At 47.2% G+C, this 18,529-nt stretch overlaps 1 protein-coding gene across 2 annotated transcripts in view; it reads right to left on the bottom strand.

Annotated features, from left to right (window-relative positions):
* SUGP1 (SURP and G-patch domain containing 1) overlaps positions 1–18,529 on the bottom strand; it is a 31,804-nt gene that overhangs the window by 12,789 nt on the left and 486 nt on the right. Inside the window, exons 2-7 of one of the 2 annotated variants that reach the window (XM_027038473.2) lie at positions 16,495–16,669; positions 12,047–12,147; positions 10,382–10,582; positions 8,153–8,264; positions 7,724–7,824; positions 6,714–6,837 (exon numbers count right to left, since the gene is read on the bottom strand). In XM_027038473.2, coding sequence (XP_026894274.1) covers positions 6,714–6,837; positions 7,724–7,824; positions 8,153–8,264; positions 10,382–10,582; positions 12,047–12,147; positions 16,495–16,669 — 814 coding nt within the window. Of the gene's footprint in view, positions 1–6,713; positions 6,838–7,723; positions 7,825–8,152; positions 8,277–10,381; positions 10,583–12,046; positions 12,148–16,494; positions 16,670–18,529 lie in introns of both variants that reach the window. The other variant, XM_015065556.3, reaches the window with a different exon arrangement.

The following is an 18,529-nucleotide window of genomic DNA, read 5'->3' as shown; positions in this document are numbered from 1 at the left end:
AATAGGTGAAAATGATGAAGAGATACAAACTTCTAGTTATAAGTCAAGGGGGGTGAAAAATACAGCATAAGAAATATAGTCAATAACACTGTAATAAGTTTGTGTGGTAACATGGTAACTACACCTCTCGCAGTGACCATTTTGTAATGCATATAATTGTCAAATGACTATATTGGACACCTAAAACTAGGTATTAGGTGTCAGCCGTATCTCAAATTAAAAATTTTTGAAAATTTTTAAAAAAGTATACATCACAACCAAGTGGGATTTATTCCAGGCATGCAAAGCTGGCTTAACATGATCATATCAATAGCTGCAGAAAAAGCCTTTGACCAAACCCAACACCCATTAGTGATAAAAACATTCAGTAAACTAGAAACATAAGAGAACTTTCTCAATTTGATAACGAGTGTCTACAAAAAAACCTATAGCTAGCATCATACTTAATAGTGAGAAACTAGAAGTTTCCCCACTTAGGAACAAGGCCAGAATATCCCACCCCAATGTTTTCAACACTGTACCAGAAGTCTTAGCTAATGCGAACAGCAGATATACCAACTGAGAAAGAAGAAATAAAACGATTTTCAAGTAACATCATCTATGTAGAAAAAATAGATTAAAAAACTGTTGGAACTGGACAGCCTGGCTGGCTCACTCAGTTAATCGTCTGACACCTGTTTTTGGTTCAGGACATGATCCCAGGGTCATGGGATTGAGTCCCACTGGGCTCCGCGCTAAGCACGGATCCTGTTTAAGATTCTCTCTCTGGGCACCTGAGTGGCTCAGTTGGTTGGGCATCCGACTCTAGATTTTGGTGCGGGTCATGATCTCACGATTCGTGGGATTGAGCCCCACATAGGGTTCTGTGATGACAGAGTGGAGCCTGCTTGGGATTGTCTCTCCCTCTCTCTCTGCCCCTTTCCCGCTTGTGTGTGCATACACACTCTCTCTCAAAAATAAACATTAAAAAAAAAATTTTTTTCCTCTAAGAGAAAAAAAAATTTTAAAACTCCAAGAATAAGTAATTGTAATAAGGCTGCAGGATACAAGGTTAATATACAAAGCTGGTGCTTTCCTATACACCAGCAATGAACAAGTGGATTTGAAATTAAAAGCACAATACCATTTACATTAGTACACAAAAAAATGAAGTACGTAGGTGTAAGTCTACAAAATATGTACAAATTCTATATGATGAAAACTCTGATGAATGAATTCAAAGAACTAAATAAGTGGAGACATATTCCTTGACTCAATATCGTCAAAATATTAGTTCTTTCCAATTTGATTTATAGGTTCGATGCAATCTGAGTCCAAATCCCAACAAGTTATTTTGTAGGTATTGACAAATTGATTCTAAAGCTTACATGGAGACAAAAGACCCAGAATATCCAACACAATATTGTAACAAGAACAAAGTTGGAAAACTGACACTACCAGACCTAAAGGCTTACTGTCATATCAAGGCAGTGTGGTATCAGTGAAATAACAGACAAATAGATCAACAGAACAGATGAAGAAGGGCCCAGAAATAAACCCATATAAACATGGTCAACTGATCTTTGACAAAGGAGCAAAGACAGTCCAATGAGGCAATGACATTCTTTTCAACAAATGATACTGAGGAATTGGACATCCACATGCAAAAAAAAAGCCCAAAACAAAATGCATCTAGACACAGACCTCATACCCTTCACAAAAATTAACTAAAAATGGATCATGGACTTATGACGTAAGGCTATAAAACCCCTAGAAGATAATATACGCAAAAACCTAGATGACCTCATGGATGGCAATGACTTTTTAAATATGCTAAAGTCATAATCATGAAAGAAATTCATAAGCTGGACTTCATTAAAACTTCTGCTCTGCAAAAGACAGTTATCAAGAGAAGATACACCATTGACTGGGAGACAATACTCGCAAAAGACACATCTGATAAAGGACTATGAGACAAATTATATAAAGAACTCTTACAACTCACAATAAGAAAACTGGGGCGCTCGGGTACCTCAGTTGGTTAAGCATCCAACTTTGGCTCAGATCATGATCTCAGTTCGTGAGTTTGAGTTCCGCATTGGGCTTTGCACTGAAAGCTCAGAGCCTGGAACCTGCTTCGTTTTCTGTGTCTCCCTCTCTCTCGTTGCCCCTCCCTTGCTTGTGCTCTCTCTCAAAACTAAACATTTTTTTTTTTTAATGTTTATTTTTGAGAGACAGAGCGCAAGCTGGAGAGGGGCAGAGAGGGAGGGAGACAGAATCCAAAACAGGCTCCAGGCTCCGAGCTGTCAGCACAGAGACCGACACGGGGCTTGAACCCACGAACCGTGAGATCATGACCTGAGCCAAAGTCAGACGCTCAACCGACTAAGCCACCCAGGCGCCCCAAAAATAAACATTAAAAAAAAAAAACCCAGTAAGAAAACAACCCGGTTAAAAAAAACGGGCCAATAATTTTAACAGACACTTCACCAAAGGACATACACAGAGGGCAAATAGCATATGAAAAGATGTTCTGCATCCTAGGTCATCAGGGAAATGCAAATTAAAAAACACTCAGAGACCACTACACATTATTAGAATGGCCCAAATCCAAAACACTGGGAACATCAAATGTTGGCAAGCATGTGGAGCAACAGGAACTCTCACTCACTGCTGGGAAAAATGCAAACGATACAGCCACTCTGGAAGACAGTTTGGCAGTTTCCCACAAAATCAAACATACCATACACTCTAGCAATCACGTTTCTTGGTATTTACCCAAGAGTTGAAAACTTACGCCCACCCAAAAACCTGCACACAGATGTTTACAGCAGTGTTCTTCACAATTACCAAAACTTGGAAGCAACCAAGATGTCCTACAGTAGCTGAATGGACAAACAAACTGTGGTACATCCAGACAGTGGAATATTACTCAGTGGTAAAAAGAAATGAACTGTCAAGCCATACAAAACCACGGAGGACTAAATCTTAAATGCATGTTACTAAGTAAAGGAAGACTATCTGAAAAGACTACATACTATACAACTCCAATTATACAACATTTTGAAAAGGACAAACTATGGAGTCAGTAAAAAGATTAGTAGTTGCCAGGAGGAAGAGGGGATAAATAGGCAGAACATGGCTGATATCAGGGCAATGAAAATACTCTGTATGACACCATAATGACGGATACAGGTCATTGTACATTTGTCTAAATTCACAGAATGTATAACACCAAAAGTGAACCCTAATGGAGACTATGGGCTTTGGGTGATTATATCAATACAGGTTTGTCAATTGTAATAAATGTACTACTCCAGGGGCACCTGGGTTACTCAGTTGGTTGAACGTCCGACTCTTGATTTCAGCTCAGATGGCCTCAAAGTTTGTGAGATCGAGCCCTGTGTCGGGCTCAGTGCCAAAAGCACAGTGCCTGCTTGGGATTCTCTTTCTTCCTCTCTCTCAGTCCCTTCCCAGCGTGCATGGTCTCTTTCTCTCTCAAAATAAATAAAATAATAAAAATAAATAGATAACTCTGGCGGGAAATGTTGATAAGAGGGGAAGCCATGCATGTGCAGGAGCATATGAGAAATCTCCGTGCCTTCCCTTCAACTTTGCTGTGAACCTAAAGATACTCTAAAACAATGACATCTTAAAAAAAATTAAGAGACAAAAGCAAAAACTTTTTCAGAAGAACAGTTGGCTGGATTTCAAAAAGATGCTTGGCACCAGAAAGGCTATGATATAGATTTAAAGCTATTTGGTTCCTCTAAGAAAAGCTGACCTGTGGGATTTGCTTACTGGTGCAGGTGGGAAGCTCCTGACAGGGTAGGTTTTCTCTAGGCTCACAGGCCCCAACTTGGCCTCAGCTGCTGGTTTGCACTGAGTCTCCTCCAAGTTGCCCCCAGAGGCAGCATCCAAGAGCTCCCTGTGGGTCTGTCTGTGGTGATGGTAAAGTTAACAGCCGCCATTTGACCTGGGCTCCAGTCAAGAGTGCAGGGGATTGTATAGCAAAGATTCCCTTGGGTAGGAGCGAATCTGCCCCTCGGCTAATCAAACTTAACATGTTGGTGTCTTTCGTTCCAGTCTTTCTTCTCACTGTAGATTTATCTGAATGATGCCGTGATTCTACTTTCTATGTTTTTTTTTTTAATGTTTATTTATTTTTGAGAGTGAGAAAGAGCATGAATTGGGGAGGGGCAAAGAGAGAAAGACACAGAATCTGAAGCAAGCAAGCTCCAGGCTCTGACCTGTCAGCCCCAATGCAGGGCTCGAACCTACGAACCGTGAGATCATGACCCGAGCCAAAGTCGGACGCTTAACAGACTCAGCCACCCAGGCGCCCCTCTATTTTCTATATTCTGATTTAAAAGATTTTTTAACTTGACACATAAGGCTTTCCTGTTAAAACGGCATGGAGTGGTGGTGAAAGCACATCCTCCCACTGGTCTCCTTGCCTATTTCCTCCCTTGGGAGAGGCCAGTAACAGGGCTTTGAAAAGAACAACGTGGCTCACCTGGGTGACAGGTTAGAGTGGCACATGGCTTGTGGTGGATGCTGTGCTCGCTGCTACAACCTTCACCCACGTGCCTTCTGATGGCCGCGATTCCACTGAGGAGATGCAGTTATTAAGAATTTAGCCCACTGAGGCTAGACATTAACGTGTTACTCATTTTTTAAAACTATGGATGAGAATGTACTTAACATTATTTCTGGGGCAGCATCTCAGAAGTGGCATGACTGGTCAAAGGAATGGGTGTTTCCAGCTTCTTTATAGATGAGCAGTTGTTACAGATATGTTTCCCACAACACAGAGCTTGCTGGTGTGTGCCTGGCCCACACGAGGAATCAGGAGGGCAGGGAAGGGCCAGGAGAGGCAAATACATGAGCTGCTCCTGTTAGATTTGGAGGTGAAAGAAGATGCCTCACACTTGATTCCATGCGAAGATTAAACAGATCACACTGCTCACCTTCAGCTACTTCCCCACCGGGCACTCTAGGTTCTGCCCTTGCCCTGGTTGCCCCCTTCTTCCCTCTGGCCTCCACCACAGTAAAACCCAACGAGTTGGGCAAACACCAATGAAGCACAGAGGAACCAGAGCTGCATGCGCTGAGGGCATCTGTCAGTTCTGACCCCAGAGGAAAGGTCTGGCCAGTGCTGCCGGGCCCTGGACCCCTCTGACCAAGGAGAGAGCTTGGGCTTGCAGCCTTGACAGAAATCCACAACCTTGCTCACTTTGCCTGCTGTAGATTCTCACGGTCAGCTCTACTTATGATGAGCGATGGTAAACTAAGTATCTTTCTTAAATAAACCTCCTTAGGTAAATGAGGCTTAAAAAACAAAAAAGGGTACAGAGACTTTTAAGTAGACTATTAAGCCAATGCTGGTTTGGGGGGTGCAGAGTGACAGCTGGTATCACAATAATGTCAGGAGATCTCAGGTGGGTCTTTAGGCTAGGCAGACCCCTCTCTTGAACTCCAGACCCAAACACCCCACGGCCCCCACCAGGGTACCACGGCCCAGGTACAGCATGCAGGGATACCTGAACTCCCCAGCAGCCTTCTCCATGCTCTGGTCCACTGAGTAACTGAGCCATGGCCCTCCCCTCCACTAGCCTGCAAGGTTCTATCAGCCCCACTTCCTGACGTTCCTCCTCTGCCGGTGTGCTTTGGCCTGGCGTGTCTAAGCACCCTCCACAACTGTGGCCAGTGACCTTGGAGGCATAGTTCACCCCATCACGCTCTATGTGGACCTTCCAAAGGTGCTCAGTGAACACGTGAGCCCTGCTTGGCTCCAAGGCCCACCTGCACCGCACACAGACACTCACCTGCACTCCCAACCGCTATGGCACAGTACCTGCATATCTGCTGCTTCACTCCTGCTTCCTTTGTCCTGAGTGCCCAGCCACTAAATCAACTAGCCCAGACTGTTGCTCCTGGACTTTTTGTTACACATGCCACCATATCTCTTCACTTTCTGAGTTGGAACCTATGTTATTTATGGCCAAGAACATCCTCATGGGTGCAACACCTCCACACTGAGTTCAGCATCCACCTCATAAGCCCCTGCTGGTCCCTACCTAGCAGCAGTGACTTCCCAACCCCCCCACTCCAACAACCTGCCAAGGAACCTCCCCTAGAAAGAAGGAAGTGCAGAACCCACCCAAAGAATGCACAGGTACACACAGACCCAGCCTGAGGGGATGGGATGTGGCTGCGTGGCTGGAGACAGCAGGGAAGTCAGGCTGCTTGTCCCATACCTTCCGTGGAGCCTGCACACAGGCTGAGGGTTCCCGCTTCACACAGCCTAATGCACCACATTCCCACTTTCCTCACATTCCTTCACTGTCAACGTCTGATCCTATAAAAGTACAAAGTCAAAAACGGGAAGAGCCTGGCTCTCTGCCCAAGAGCCTGGCTTACTCTTAGCCTAGGGCTGCCATCTCTGTAACAAAGGGAGCCTGGCAAGCACCAGAGACTTTCTCTATAAGGCACGTGGAAAATAGAAGACCCCAAAGGCCCTGCACGCCTGCCTCAGAGATGATTTGAGCTCTGACAAGTAGTTGACCATGGGGTGGCAGAGCTGGGTTCAAGGGTCAGAGTTACTGGACCCAACCCTGCCACCTTCTGACCGTGGGACTCTGGCACATTGAGCCCATGGGGGTTGGGGGGTGGAGGGGTGCTGTGATCAACGTGTATGGATGGGTCACCTCCCTATTTGGTACCCCCCTTACCTGAATGCCTGGTTCTCGCGGTTATTCTGGAGAGCGATGGTTTCCACTTCTGGACCCCCGTCTGCTATGAACCTGGCCAACTTTTCTGCAAGGTTCTTGGCCTCTTCATCCTCTGGGGGTGAAACTTTAAGCAGGCTGTCAGTACTGAGCTCAACTCACCACACCCAACAGCCTAATTTCTGCTAAGAACCCCATGGGCAACAAGAGGGGTTTATTTTAGGAACAATGCAAAGAAAAACAGGCAAATGGGAATCAGATTACTACACTGGGACCAAATACCAGAGTTAATATTACAACATCCCACCCCGCACCCTGCCCCTTCCCGCCCCACAGATCACAGAACAGAATGTGAGTGAAAGTCTGGATCCAGGCCAGAGGGGATATGGGAGCCCCACCTCAGTCTTTCTCCCAGGGGTTGCCCATCCAGGTCTCACAAGGGAGTGGGCCTGGCCCTCCTTTCCTGGGGAGGTCAGGGCAGAGGGCCTTAGGTGACAAAAAAAAAAAACTGTACCTACCTCTGTGGCCTGTGTTTGGCCTAAACATCGATGCCCCTGCCACTTACCATAATCTGACTGGGCTTTTACTTCTTGACAGCTGGAGACCAGCTAGCATCTCCCCCTCCCCGATACTCATTCCACCAGGAGCTCACTGCCTCCCTCCCCAAGTGTCAGGCACTACATTTATCTCTAGGTCCTCCATGCCAGACAGGCAGGAGCTCATTTATACTTAAATGACCAAGAACCAACAAGCAAGCACTCCTCCCTCCTATCCCCTTTAAAAACACAGAGCTGAGCTCCAAAACATAATAATGACCTTGACCTTGGCCCTCAGACTCTTTCCCACCTCAGACCACTGGTGGGGAAGGCAATGCCCTGGCCACCTGAGAGGGCACAGAACTGGGCCATCGGCACCACCCCATGTATGGCAAGCCTCCAGGAACCCCGATTCCACATGGGGTGTGCTTTGTCCACACACCTCCCCAGAACCTCCCACATCCTCCACCCACTTACCTTTCTGAAAGGCTGCCTGCAACTTCTGCGCTTCCTTTCTTATCTCAGCCACCTTCTTTCTGTAGTAGAGGAATTCCCTGCTATTCTTATCATGCAAAAACCTGGAGAGAAGTTTTGCAAAACAGAGAGGAAGATGAGCAGTGGGGATGGGGTGACCCAAGTAGCTTCTGAAGAATGTTGTGCAAAGCAAGCTGGTGAGCAGAGACACCTTGATGGGGCCCAAGACTAAGTCTCTGCACCACATTGGAGCCCCTGCAACCTCCGACATGAGTTAGAAAGCACTCAGAAACTCGGAACAGCATCTGGCCCGTGCGAGCAAGCACCCAGCCCCGACCAGCCTTAGTAACCAGCAGAGTTTTACAAGAATACACATTACTGTGTGACAAGAACATTAAGTAGTGGTGGCCTTCCCCTCCCAGAAATACTTACGAAAACGCCGGGTTATCCTTGTAGTTCTCCATAGCTACTTTTTCTAACTCGGGGCCTCCTTCTGCCACAAAGCGGGCCAATTTCTCTATCACTTTCCGAGTCTCGGCTCCCTCTGGGGGTGAAACTTTAAGGAGGCTGTCAGTACTGGGGTTCAACTCACACACCTCACAGTCAACAGGCACACTCTCTCTATGGACCACAACGACAGAGGGGTGGGGGAGAAGAGGGTGAAATGCGGGAGGTTGTCGGGTGTCCTGGGTCCAAGCACATAGCACTGTGATGAGGGGGGTGTCAGTCTAAACAATCTTTGTGAGAGACACTGGGTGGGAGAGAAGAGTGTGAGCCTCCCAAAGACCAAGCCGATCCCCAAACTGGGAGGGAGACATCAGAAAACATAGCCAGTCTCCCCCTTTTTTCTGAAATGCTTAATTCTTTTATTTACCAGTGTTCAGTTTAACAAATTTGTTTCCAGTCACCATTCAAAGATGACAAATTCCTTTTTAAAGTATCGTTACAAACTCTAACTTAAACACATCAAGAGTTTCAATCCATTGATTTAAATGTATCAGGTGGGTTTCAATCCATTGCAATTAATGTCATCGCAGAAGCTCAATTGTCCCCTCTTGGCTGGTAGAGCCTCTTCAAGCTGGCTCCTGAGGTCTTTGGGCCTGACCCCAGGAGTCTCTGACGGCCTTCTCGCTATCTGCTGGGATAGGGTGCTCCAGGATCATCTCATACACTTCCTGACCAAACCTAGAGCCAGCCATTTCTCCAAGAAGTCCTGGTTTCCACGAGGGAGAACGTGTGTTTCCAGACCACCATCTGGGTGCCAGAGGCGCTCACTGCAACAGGCTTAATCATTACCTCAGGGCCTTTTCAGTGAACAGAGCTATAAAAATATTTCTTAATATTTGTATTAGCCTCCCCGCCTTTGATCCACGTGGAACTTGCTTTTGTATCTCATTGCTGGCCTGTTCATGAGGCATCTGTCAGCCCATTTACGCTCACGTCCCTTTTATGAGAACTCCCAGGAGAAATCTCTCACTGCCAGTGCCTAGCAATGTTCCCTGCTCTTGGCAAGAGGGCTAGACACTGAACCTGCAGCCAGTCTTATTCCCTTTGTTGCTTCAGCTGCCAAGAAACTGAGGGATAGGGGTCAGGGACCTGTGGCTTGAGGAGGATCCTTAAGAGGTCACAGGGACATTCTGTACCCACCTTTCCCCCAGCCTTACCCTCTTCCTGAGTGCCTGGTGATGACCTGCTTGCCATTTATAGGCACAGGTGCTTTTCTGGGGCCGCATCAACAGCAGGCCACAACAGGCCTCAAGGACCTTGAGACACTGCCTCTTGTGAAGCAGCACTTCCCATCAGAGCACTGTCAGAGCCGCTAGGATGCCTCAGGAAAAGCACCCTCCCTGGCTCCATCCTGAGAGATACTCTACGGTGCGAGGTTGGCCACTGACCTACTCAGATGCATGGCCAGAAGCCAGCACCCTCATCCAGGGTAACAAGTCTAAAGGCTATCACAGCATAACTATATAGATACTTCAATCTGTCCTCACTGTCAGGGTGATATGACTGCACCAACCAGTCTGGGGCAGAGGTGGTGCAGGCATCCTCATGGCTCAGATGGCACTGAGGCCTTATTCTGAATGTGGATGGAGTTAGACACAGTAGGAGTTCTGCTGCCACCACCTTCCACCCTCCTACACAACAGGGCGTGGACTGGCTTTCCAAGAAAAATGATCATCCTTCCCCAGGGCAGGAGAGCATGCCCTCCAACACGTGGGCCTGTACCTCTGGCCCAAACTGGTAAGCACAATAATCCACAATGGGAAGAGGCACCTCTGGTTCTAAGAGGGCTCAGAAAGTGTGCACCCAGGCTAGGGAGCCATGGAAGCTCCTCCTCTCATGTTGGACAAGGACAGACACAAGCAAGTGCTCCTCGGAGAATGTCCCTGCCCTGGTTGGAGACCAGCCTACATGAGCGGAGGATGGTTCCTATGGCTCCCAAGACAAAGTCCACAGTCTAGAGCACCTCCACACTTCCCTCTCACTTCTTCCCACGTTCTTTCTTCATTCCCCCTAACCATGGAGGGCCCCACTCTGGCCCTCAGCTCAGCCTGGAGGCCCCCCGCCCCCAGCCACACTTTCTTCGCTGGCTGTGGGTCACACCCACGGAGCTGGAGGAGCAGTACTGGAAGGAAGGTGGCAGCCCCCGCACCTCACCTTTGATCTCTAGCCACTGCTCGTAGTCTTCCTCCTCATCCTCATCAGGAGACTGGAAGACGCTTGGGCGGCTGGCCACAGGTAGCTGCTTGGCATGCACGTAGTTCTTCACCTGGCCTGGTGGGCTGCTGATGAGAGGAGGCCTCTTGCCGGTGCGGGGGAGTACTCGAGTGGGGGCACTGGGCGTGCTGGGTGGGGCATCTTGGGATGGAAGGAAAGATACTCATGCTCAAGGTCTGTGGTGCACAATTCCCCGTCTTCCCACCTAAACGTATGCCACAAATGCATTAAATGGGGCTGGGTCCTTGGCTTCCAGCATGGCAACTGGTAGGGGGTGGGAGCTCATTGAGGACGCCATCTTCATTTTATACAAGAGGACACTAAGGCTCAGAGAGGAACGACTTGTCACGGTCACCCAGCCTGAAGAAGATAGGCTGGGCTCTGCAGGCAGCAGCTCTGGCAGAAGCCTCCCTAACACCTGCACTCAAAGCCCAGGGATGTGCCAGCTCTTCTGGATAAGACCTGAATCCCCACACCTGGCTTATAACCACCCCCTCTCATTGTAAGTGGCAAGCTGATGACAGCCTATTCAGGGCTTTCAAACACAACTCCTGGCCTGAGGGCCTGCGGTGAAGGACTGATACAGTCTTTCCTCCCTCTCTGTGGGTGAATTTGGCTTTAGGTTAATTTTCTCAGCTGTCTCCTAGAAAACCTGACAAAGATTGATGGTGTTTTGTTTGGTCAGAAACGTTCTTACATTAAAAGTAAGCTGATCAGTAAATCGCACGACCACAGACATGGGTGGGCTCCCTACAGCAAGGGATTCTCATACCTCACATGTCTCATGGAGCTCCTGTGGGCCAGGTGCCCCCCCTCCCCCAATGGATAAGGGTCCCATCCCTCACATCTGAGCTGCTGCTCTAAACCACACTGCGGCCCCACAGTCCTGGTGTTGGGTTTATAACCCTCCAGGGAGCTTCCCTGGTATAATCTGAAATTGGTCCTTGAACTCAGAGGGCAAGGAAAGACCAAAGAAAGAGGCAGGCCACTCCAGGTTGGTGGGTAACAACTGTAATAAGCAACAGAAACTTACATGAGGCTTGTCTTCGGTGGCAGCAAAATGAATGGATCCCCACACCCACCCACCAAATCTTGAAAGTTTGTATTAAAAAAAAAAAGGCCTTAAATGGGTTCAGTCACATATACCATGCAGGTGTTCTCAATACCACATCTTATCTCAAGGCTATGTGCTTAGAGTAGCCTCTGGGAGCAGGGAAAACAAGGAAGCCCCACATTTCAAGTATAGGGGAGAGACTGAGAAGCCTCTGGAGTGCCAGGATCCAGCTCACAGGCACATCTTTTCAATGACATTCTCCAACACCTGGGCCATGTTTAGTCAGGGTCCCCCACCCCCACCGACTGAAACCTGGTTTATTTGTCTCTGCTCCTATGGGGCAAGCACTTTGAAGGCTGGGTCTATGCTCTCCCCCTGGGCATTTACTATAAGAACGAGAAGAATCAAAGTCCTCAATGAATGCGGGATGAGAGGAAGAAGTCTGAGGTGGGACCTGCTGTTTCTGAGACGCCCAGAGACCTCCAAGGGGAAAGAGCTGGCAGAGTGAGCCCCAACAGGGAGAGACACAGGATGGGGGAGACCGCACTCACCTGTGCTAGTTTGTGCCTTCTGCAACTTCAGAAACTGCTGCAGGAAGCTGCCATCATTAGCAAACTTGTTGGAAACAGAAGAGTTGTGTGCATTCGCAATTCTAGACCCGAGACAGAGGACAAAGAAAGTGAGCCACAAGAGGAAAGGCAGGGGCCTGCCTCGCCTGTTCCCCCCACAGCATTCTCACCTAATGGGACCCAAAACCTGCTCCCAAAAATGTCTGGAACTACTGAGAGCAGCCTTCATTGTAAGATGGAACACTCTTATTCTGGTCAAGGCAATACTACCTATATTGATGTTATCTCTACCTGCAATATTATTGACCCTACAGGTTCAAACGGTATTTCCAACAAAACAGCTTAAAAGCACCTGATCCTCCTGCACAGCACCTGTCGTACTTGTCAACTAATTAGCTGGATTGCTTATTGGCTCCTGTGTCTGTCTCTCCTGCCAGACAACAGAGATTTCTAAGGCAGGGCCTGTGTGTCTGTGTCCATGTGTGACTGCAGTTCTGGGCCTGGGCCAGCCAGAGCTTCTGTGGGTATCACAGGTGCACAGCACAACACCCAAAGCAATCTCTTGGTGGAAGAACTAAAGGGGAATATTATACTCTTATTATTTTTACACTCTTTTTTGTTTGCAAAAAGTATATTTAAACATGTATTTTCAACAAGTCAGCACTAAAGCAAACCCAGTGACCCAACTGTTTAATTCAAATCTTGGGGCACCTGGGTGGCTCAGTTGGTTAAGCTTCCGACTTCAGCTCGGGTCATGATCTTACAGTCCATGAGTTTGAGCCCCACGTCGGGCTCTGTGCTGACAGCTCAGAGCCTGGTGCCTGCTTCAGATTCCGTGTCTCTCTCCTTCCCTCTTCCTCTCCCCCTCCCTCTCTCTCTCTCTCCCCTTCCCTCTCTCTCTCTCTCCGTCCCTCAAAAAAATATTTAAATTCAAATCCATTTTCCCTGATAAAAGCAATAGATGTTTATTATGGAGCAATCAGGAACATATAGAAATAGAAATCAAAGGGAAAAATCCGAAAGTCTTTTCCCCTCAGAACAGCCACTGCTAACTCTTCGGTATTTTTCTTTGAAATAGAAGGAAATAAGGCTACAATCATAGTATATATCCTATTCTTCCATTTTCTGCTGTAACATACAATCCTGCCCAAATCTCAGAAATTCCTTGTATATACTGCTTTCAAGGCCCTACCTTACTCCATCCAATAATTGGTAAAAGCTTATTGAGCCCATAGATCTAGCCTTTTTCCTTTAAAATTAAGTTTTATTCTTCTAGAAATGTTATAACAAACTAAAAATGGAAACACCCTCATCACAAAAAGCACTGGTTAAATAAATTATAAGACTTCCATAGGGCTGCAGATGAAGGAGCCCTGAAAAGCTAAAATTTTAGAAACAAAGCAATAAAGCACATTAAGTGACAAACAAAAAAAGCAGGATATGAAACAACTATAGTATGGCCCTATTTATATCAAAAAATATTTGAATTTAAAAACACAAGTATTTGAGTTAAAAATTATTAGAAAAATCCATCAAAATGCAACCAGCACTGTCTGTGGGTTGCAGGGTTATGATTGATTTTGGTTTTGCCTTGTTTTCCTCTCCTTTATTTTTCAGAATATCTACCCTGTATAATTTTTTTTTTTTAAACACAAAGGAGGATCTGCAGATAACTAGCTTTAGCATCAAACAAGCAGGGCCTTTGGCAGCCCTTGTGCTCATACTGTTACCTCCCTCAAGAGGGAGGGAAAGAAAGTGGGGACAATGAAAGACAAGAAAACACCTCAGGGCAGCATCAAGACAGCAAATGAATCCCACTTATTAACAGATGGTAAGGGATATTATGCCGTTAAAAATGCTGGCTCTTAGGGGTGCCTGGGTGGCTCAGTTGGTTAAGCATCCAACTTCGACTCAGGTCATGATCTCGTGGTTCGTGGGCTCAAGCCCCGCATCGGGCTCTGTGCTGACAGCTCAGATCCTGAAGCCTGCTTCAGATTCTGTGTACCCCCCTCTCTCTGCCCCACCCCTGCTCGTGCTGTCTCTTTCTGTCTTTCAAAAATGAACATTAAAAAAATTTTTTTAATGCTGGCTCTTAAAGAACAGATAAACAAAACATGTTCCATCCACACAACAGAATATTATTTGGCCATAAAAAGCAATGATGTCCTGACACATACTAAAAAGTGATGAACCTTGACAGCATTATGTCCAGTGAAAGAAGCCAACACAAAACACCAAATGTTATATGAAATGTCTACAATAGCTTAATCCACAAAGACAGTAAATTAAGAGCTGGGGAAATAAGGAGTAACTGCAAATGGGCATGTGTTTCCTTTTGGGGTGATACAAATGTTCCAGAACTAGAGAGTAGTGATGACTACATGATGCTGTGAATATACTAAGGAATCACTAAATTGTACAACTTCAAAGATCAATTTTATGGCATACTAATTACATCTCAAGAATAAACCTTAAAAACTACGATGGTTCTAAAGAGTTGTAATGCAAGGAAAAGCTTTTCTTTTAAAAAGTTGGGGGGTGCGCCTGGGTGGCTCAGTCGGTTAGGCGGCCGACTTCAGCTCAGGTCATGATCTCGCGGTCCGTGAGTTCTAGCCCCGCGTCGGGCTCTGTGCTGACAGCTCAGAGCCTGGAGCCTGCTTCATATTCCGTGTCTCCCTCTCACTGACCCTCCTCTGTTCATGCTCTGTCTCTCCCTGTCTCAAAAATAAATAAACGTTAAAAAATATTAAAAAAAAAAAAAAGGTGAGGGGGAAGTGGCAAATAAAATTGATCACAACTTTGTGAAACAAAGCAAAGACATGGGAGGGGACTATAGCAAAGTGGATGTCTTGAAGCAACTTGAATATTTCTTATTTCTCCAGTGAGAAATTCTATTGTTTTTTAAACGTTTATTTATTTATTTTGAGAGAGCGTGCAATATAGACAGCAAGCAGGGGAGGGGCAGAGAGAGAGGGAAAATCCCAAGCAGGCTCTGCACTGTCAGTGTGGAGCCTGACACGGGGCTCAAACTCACAAAACATGAGATCACGATCTGAGCCGAAATCAAGAGTTGGATGTTAAATCGACTGAGCCACCCAGGCACCCCTTCAGTGAGAAATTCTAAAACTTGTTGTTCTACGCTTTTACAACAAAGAAATTAACTTTATTTCCAAACCTACCTGTATTATGCACCCACCCACGTGATGCTCCCCTTCAGCTGTCTGATCCTGGTGTTAGGATCCAGCTGATTCTGGGATCTCTTGAAAGCATTCCTACAGGTCTTTCCCATCCTGGTACAAGTCCTTCCATAACTCTAGGGCAAGAGCCCACAAGCCCACTGACTTACAAATCACTCCACATCTAGTCTCCACATTCATAAGTGCCTCAGAGACCCCAGGCTCTGGGTTCCCATAAGAATATGGTCTAGGGGCGCATAGGTGGCTCAGGTGGTTAAGTGTCTAACTCTTGGTTTTGGCTCAGATCATGGTCTCACAGATTGTGAGATGGAGCCCCATGTCGGGCTCTGCGCTGGCAGTGCAGAGCCTACGTGGGATTCTCTCTCTCCCTCTCTGCCCCTCCCCGCTCGTGCACACACATGCTCTCTCAAAATAAATAAATCAACTTAAAAAAAGAAACAATAAGGTCTAAGTTCTGCCCTCAAGGAGATGTCACAAATGCTTAGAAAAGGTGGGAGGGGAGCTGGGCCAGCTCTGGAGAGGGTTTAATATGTTCCACGCTTCACACCCCAGAGGAAGGGGCCTGCCTCTCTGATTATCGATCTCCAGCCTGAAATTCTTAGATCCTGTCATCCTGATCACATCACCCCTGCTCAAAACTCTTGGGAGCCCTCAACATTTCTCAGGAAAGGCAGGAGGGAACGCTGCCTGATCTACCCCCTGCTTGGCTCTGAAACAATTCCTTTGGTGCAACAGCTTAGCCACCTGACACACAACGGCTCTCTTCCCTTCCTGCCTTCTGCCAGACAGGCCTTTCCCTACTTCCTCAACAGGCTGGCTCTGAGAACACAGAAGAGCCTCTTCTGGGCCCCAGTGGCCGCTGCACGAGGGAACACACTACCTCATGTTAGCCACTGGCAGCTCCGGGGGTAGAACTGGCACTCCTTTTATTAGTAGACCATGAGTCCCATAAGGATAGAGATGGAGTTTGGGTCTTTGCTCTGTGCTACATCTCTGGCCCCAAGGCCACAGCTGCTCAGCACTAAATAACTGGTGAATACAGGCAGGCCATCTCTGAGCTCCCACATACCCCTCATTTCTCTCTTGCCACCTGAGCCTCCTGAAAGAGCATCTGTGTCACTCCTTGCATCATCAGGCTGTGGCCAAGTGCAGGTATAACCTGACTGACCTTGAACACAAAAACTTCTGCCAGTGACCCTCTAAGACCCCAATCCAGCCACAAGGGGCACTTACTCGCCAGGATGTGGTGGCTGAGGGCTGATGACCACCTGATTCTGCTTGGCTTTCTGCTCCATTTTGGCTTCAATTTCACGTTTCTTCTGAGCAATGAGCTCTTCCTGGTGAAGTATGTTCATGTTCATTTTTCCAGACTTGGGAGGTGCAACCCCAAACCACCGGTTAGCTTTCCCTGGGGAGACAGAAGCATATCAGAAATCATCATTGCAGGGGGCACCTGGGTGGTTCAGTTGGTTGAGCATCCGACTTCGGCTCAGGTCATGATCTCACGGTTCATGAGTTTGAGCCCCGCATGGGGCTCTGTGCTGACAGCTTGGAGTCTGGAGCCTGCTTCGGATTCTGTGTCCCCACCCCCCCCCATGCCCCACCCCTGCTTGTGCTCTGTCTCTGTCTTTCAAAAATGAATAAACATAAAAAAAAAAAAAAAATCATCATTGCTCCACAAACGTTTAGCAGCTGCTACAGGAACGGCCCAGTTTCTGCTGCCTGCATCAACAGACATTTAAGCGTCCATTTCTTTATTTACTCCATGAATGTTTACTGAGTTATGTACCAGGTGCTCTGCTCAACTAGGGAAGGGGTCTCTGCCCATGCGGATCTCACCTTGAGGTAAAAAGACAATAGACTTACAATGAAAAAGTACCCACAAAATCCTAAGAGCTCTCTGATAGAAACAAAAAAAAAAAAAAAAGAGGGAAGAATAATAGAAGAGCAACCTATACAGCTAGAGCAGCCAGAAAATAACTGTTAGCAAAGACCTCTTAAGCTAAAACCAGAAAGATAAAGAGCCAGCCTCCTGAAAAGCCACATGGGGAACTATCTTGGCAGAATAAGGAGAAGTTGCAAAAGCCTAAGGCAAAAAGAAGCCTGGTATAATCAAGGACCAGCAAGGGCCCAGTGTGGCCAGAGTGGACTGTTACAGGAATGGGGGTGGGAGGCCAATGTAGGAGTCCAGGTTTTACTTAAAGGGCTTTGGGAAGTGACAAGGGAGTATTATGCTGACAAACAGTATTTTTAAGGTCATCACGGCTACTACTTGGAGAGAGTACATGGTGGCAGCAAGAGACCAATAAGGAGGTGTACGGGCTCCAAGTAAAAGATAATGGTGTCTTCAGATGACCGTGTTAAGTGTAGAAATGAACAAGACACTTCAAAAGCGTCCCATGGGACTCAGAATAAAATCCAAATTCTGAAAGTTGACTTTCAGAAATGACTCCCCTCCTCACTTCCACTTCATTCTTTTTTTAACTTTATTTTGAAAGAAAGAGAGAGAGAGAGAGAGAGAGCAAGTGGGGGGGGGAGGGGGGGAGAGGGAGGGAGGGAGGGAGGGAGGGAGGGAGGGAGGGAGGGAGGGAGAGAATCCCAAGCAGGTTCTGCACTGTCAACGCAGAGCCCGATGTGGGGCTTGAACTCATGAACCATGAAATCATGACCTGAGCTGAAGTCGGACGCTCAACCAACTGAGCCACCCAGGTGCCCCCCACTTCATTCTTGATATTCTTCAAAACGACAAGCTTCCCTCCAGGCACTCCCATAACTGGCACCCTCTCATCTCAAATGCTTTCTGCTTAAAAAGACCCTCCTTGACTACCTAGTAACAGCAGCCTCCACCTCCATTCTCTCACGTCATTATAACCTCTGTAAATATTTCTTCTTGGTGCACTGTCTGACGCCCCAGTAGAAAGTGATCTTCAGGAAGGCAGGGCCCTTTTTGGTTACCACTGCAACCCCAGCGCCTAGCACTGTGCCTGGCACACAGTATTTGCTGAATGGGTGAATGCACCCCAGTCGGAGGTTGGGGGGGGGGGGCGCGGCTAGTCTGGGAGAGAGGGAAAGGCAAGCCTTGTGTTCAAGTGGGGACTCGAAAGACCCAGGTAAGTGTGTACAAGGAGTCCTAGAGTAGTTCGGAAAAGCAGCTTTTCCAGAAAGCGGACACAGGCCAGACGGCGGCTGCTCGAAGAAAGGGGCGCAGGACAGCCCAAGGTTGCCGCTGTTTCGGGGAGCAGAGCTCTGAGCAGCTCTGAAGGCGATT

Source organism: Acinonyx jubatus, chromosome A2 (assembly GCF_027475565.1).
Source record: "Acinonyx jubatus isolate Ajub_Pintada_27869175 chromosome A2, VMU_Ajub_asm_v1.0, whole genome shotgun sequence".
NCBI classification, from domain to species: domain Eukaryota; kingdom Metazoa; phylum Chordata; class Mammalia; order Carnivora; family Felidae; genus Acinonyx; species Acinonyx jubatus.
The sequence above is the reverse complement of the archived record's forward strand: the minus strand, read 5'-3'. Positions and strand labels throughout refer to the sequence as shown.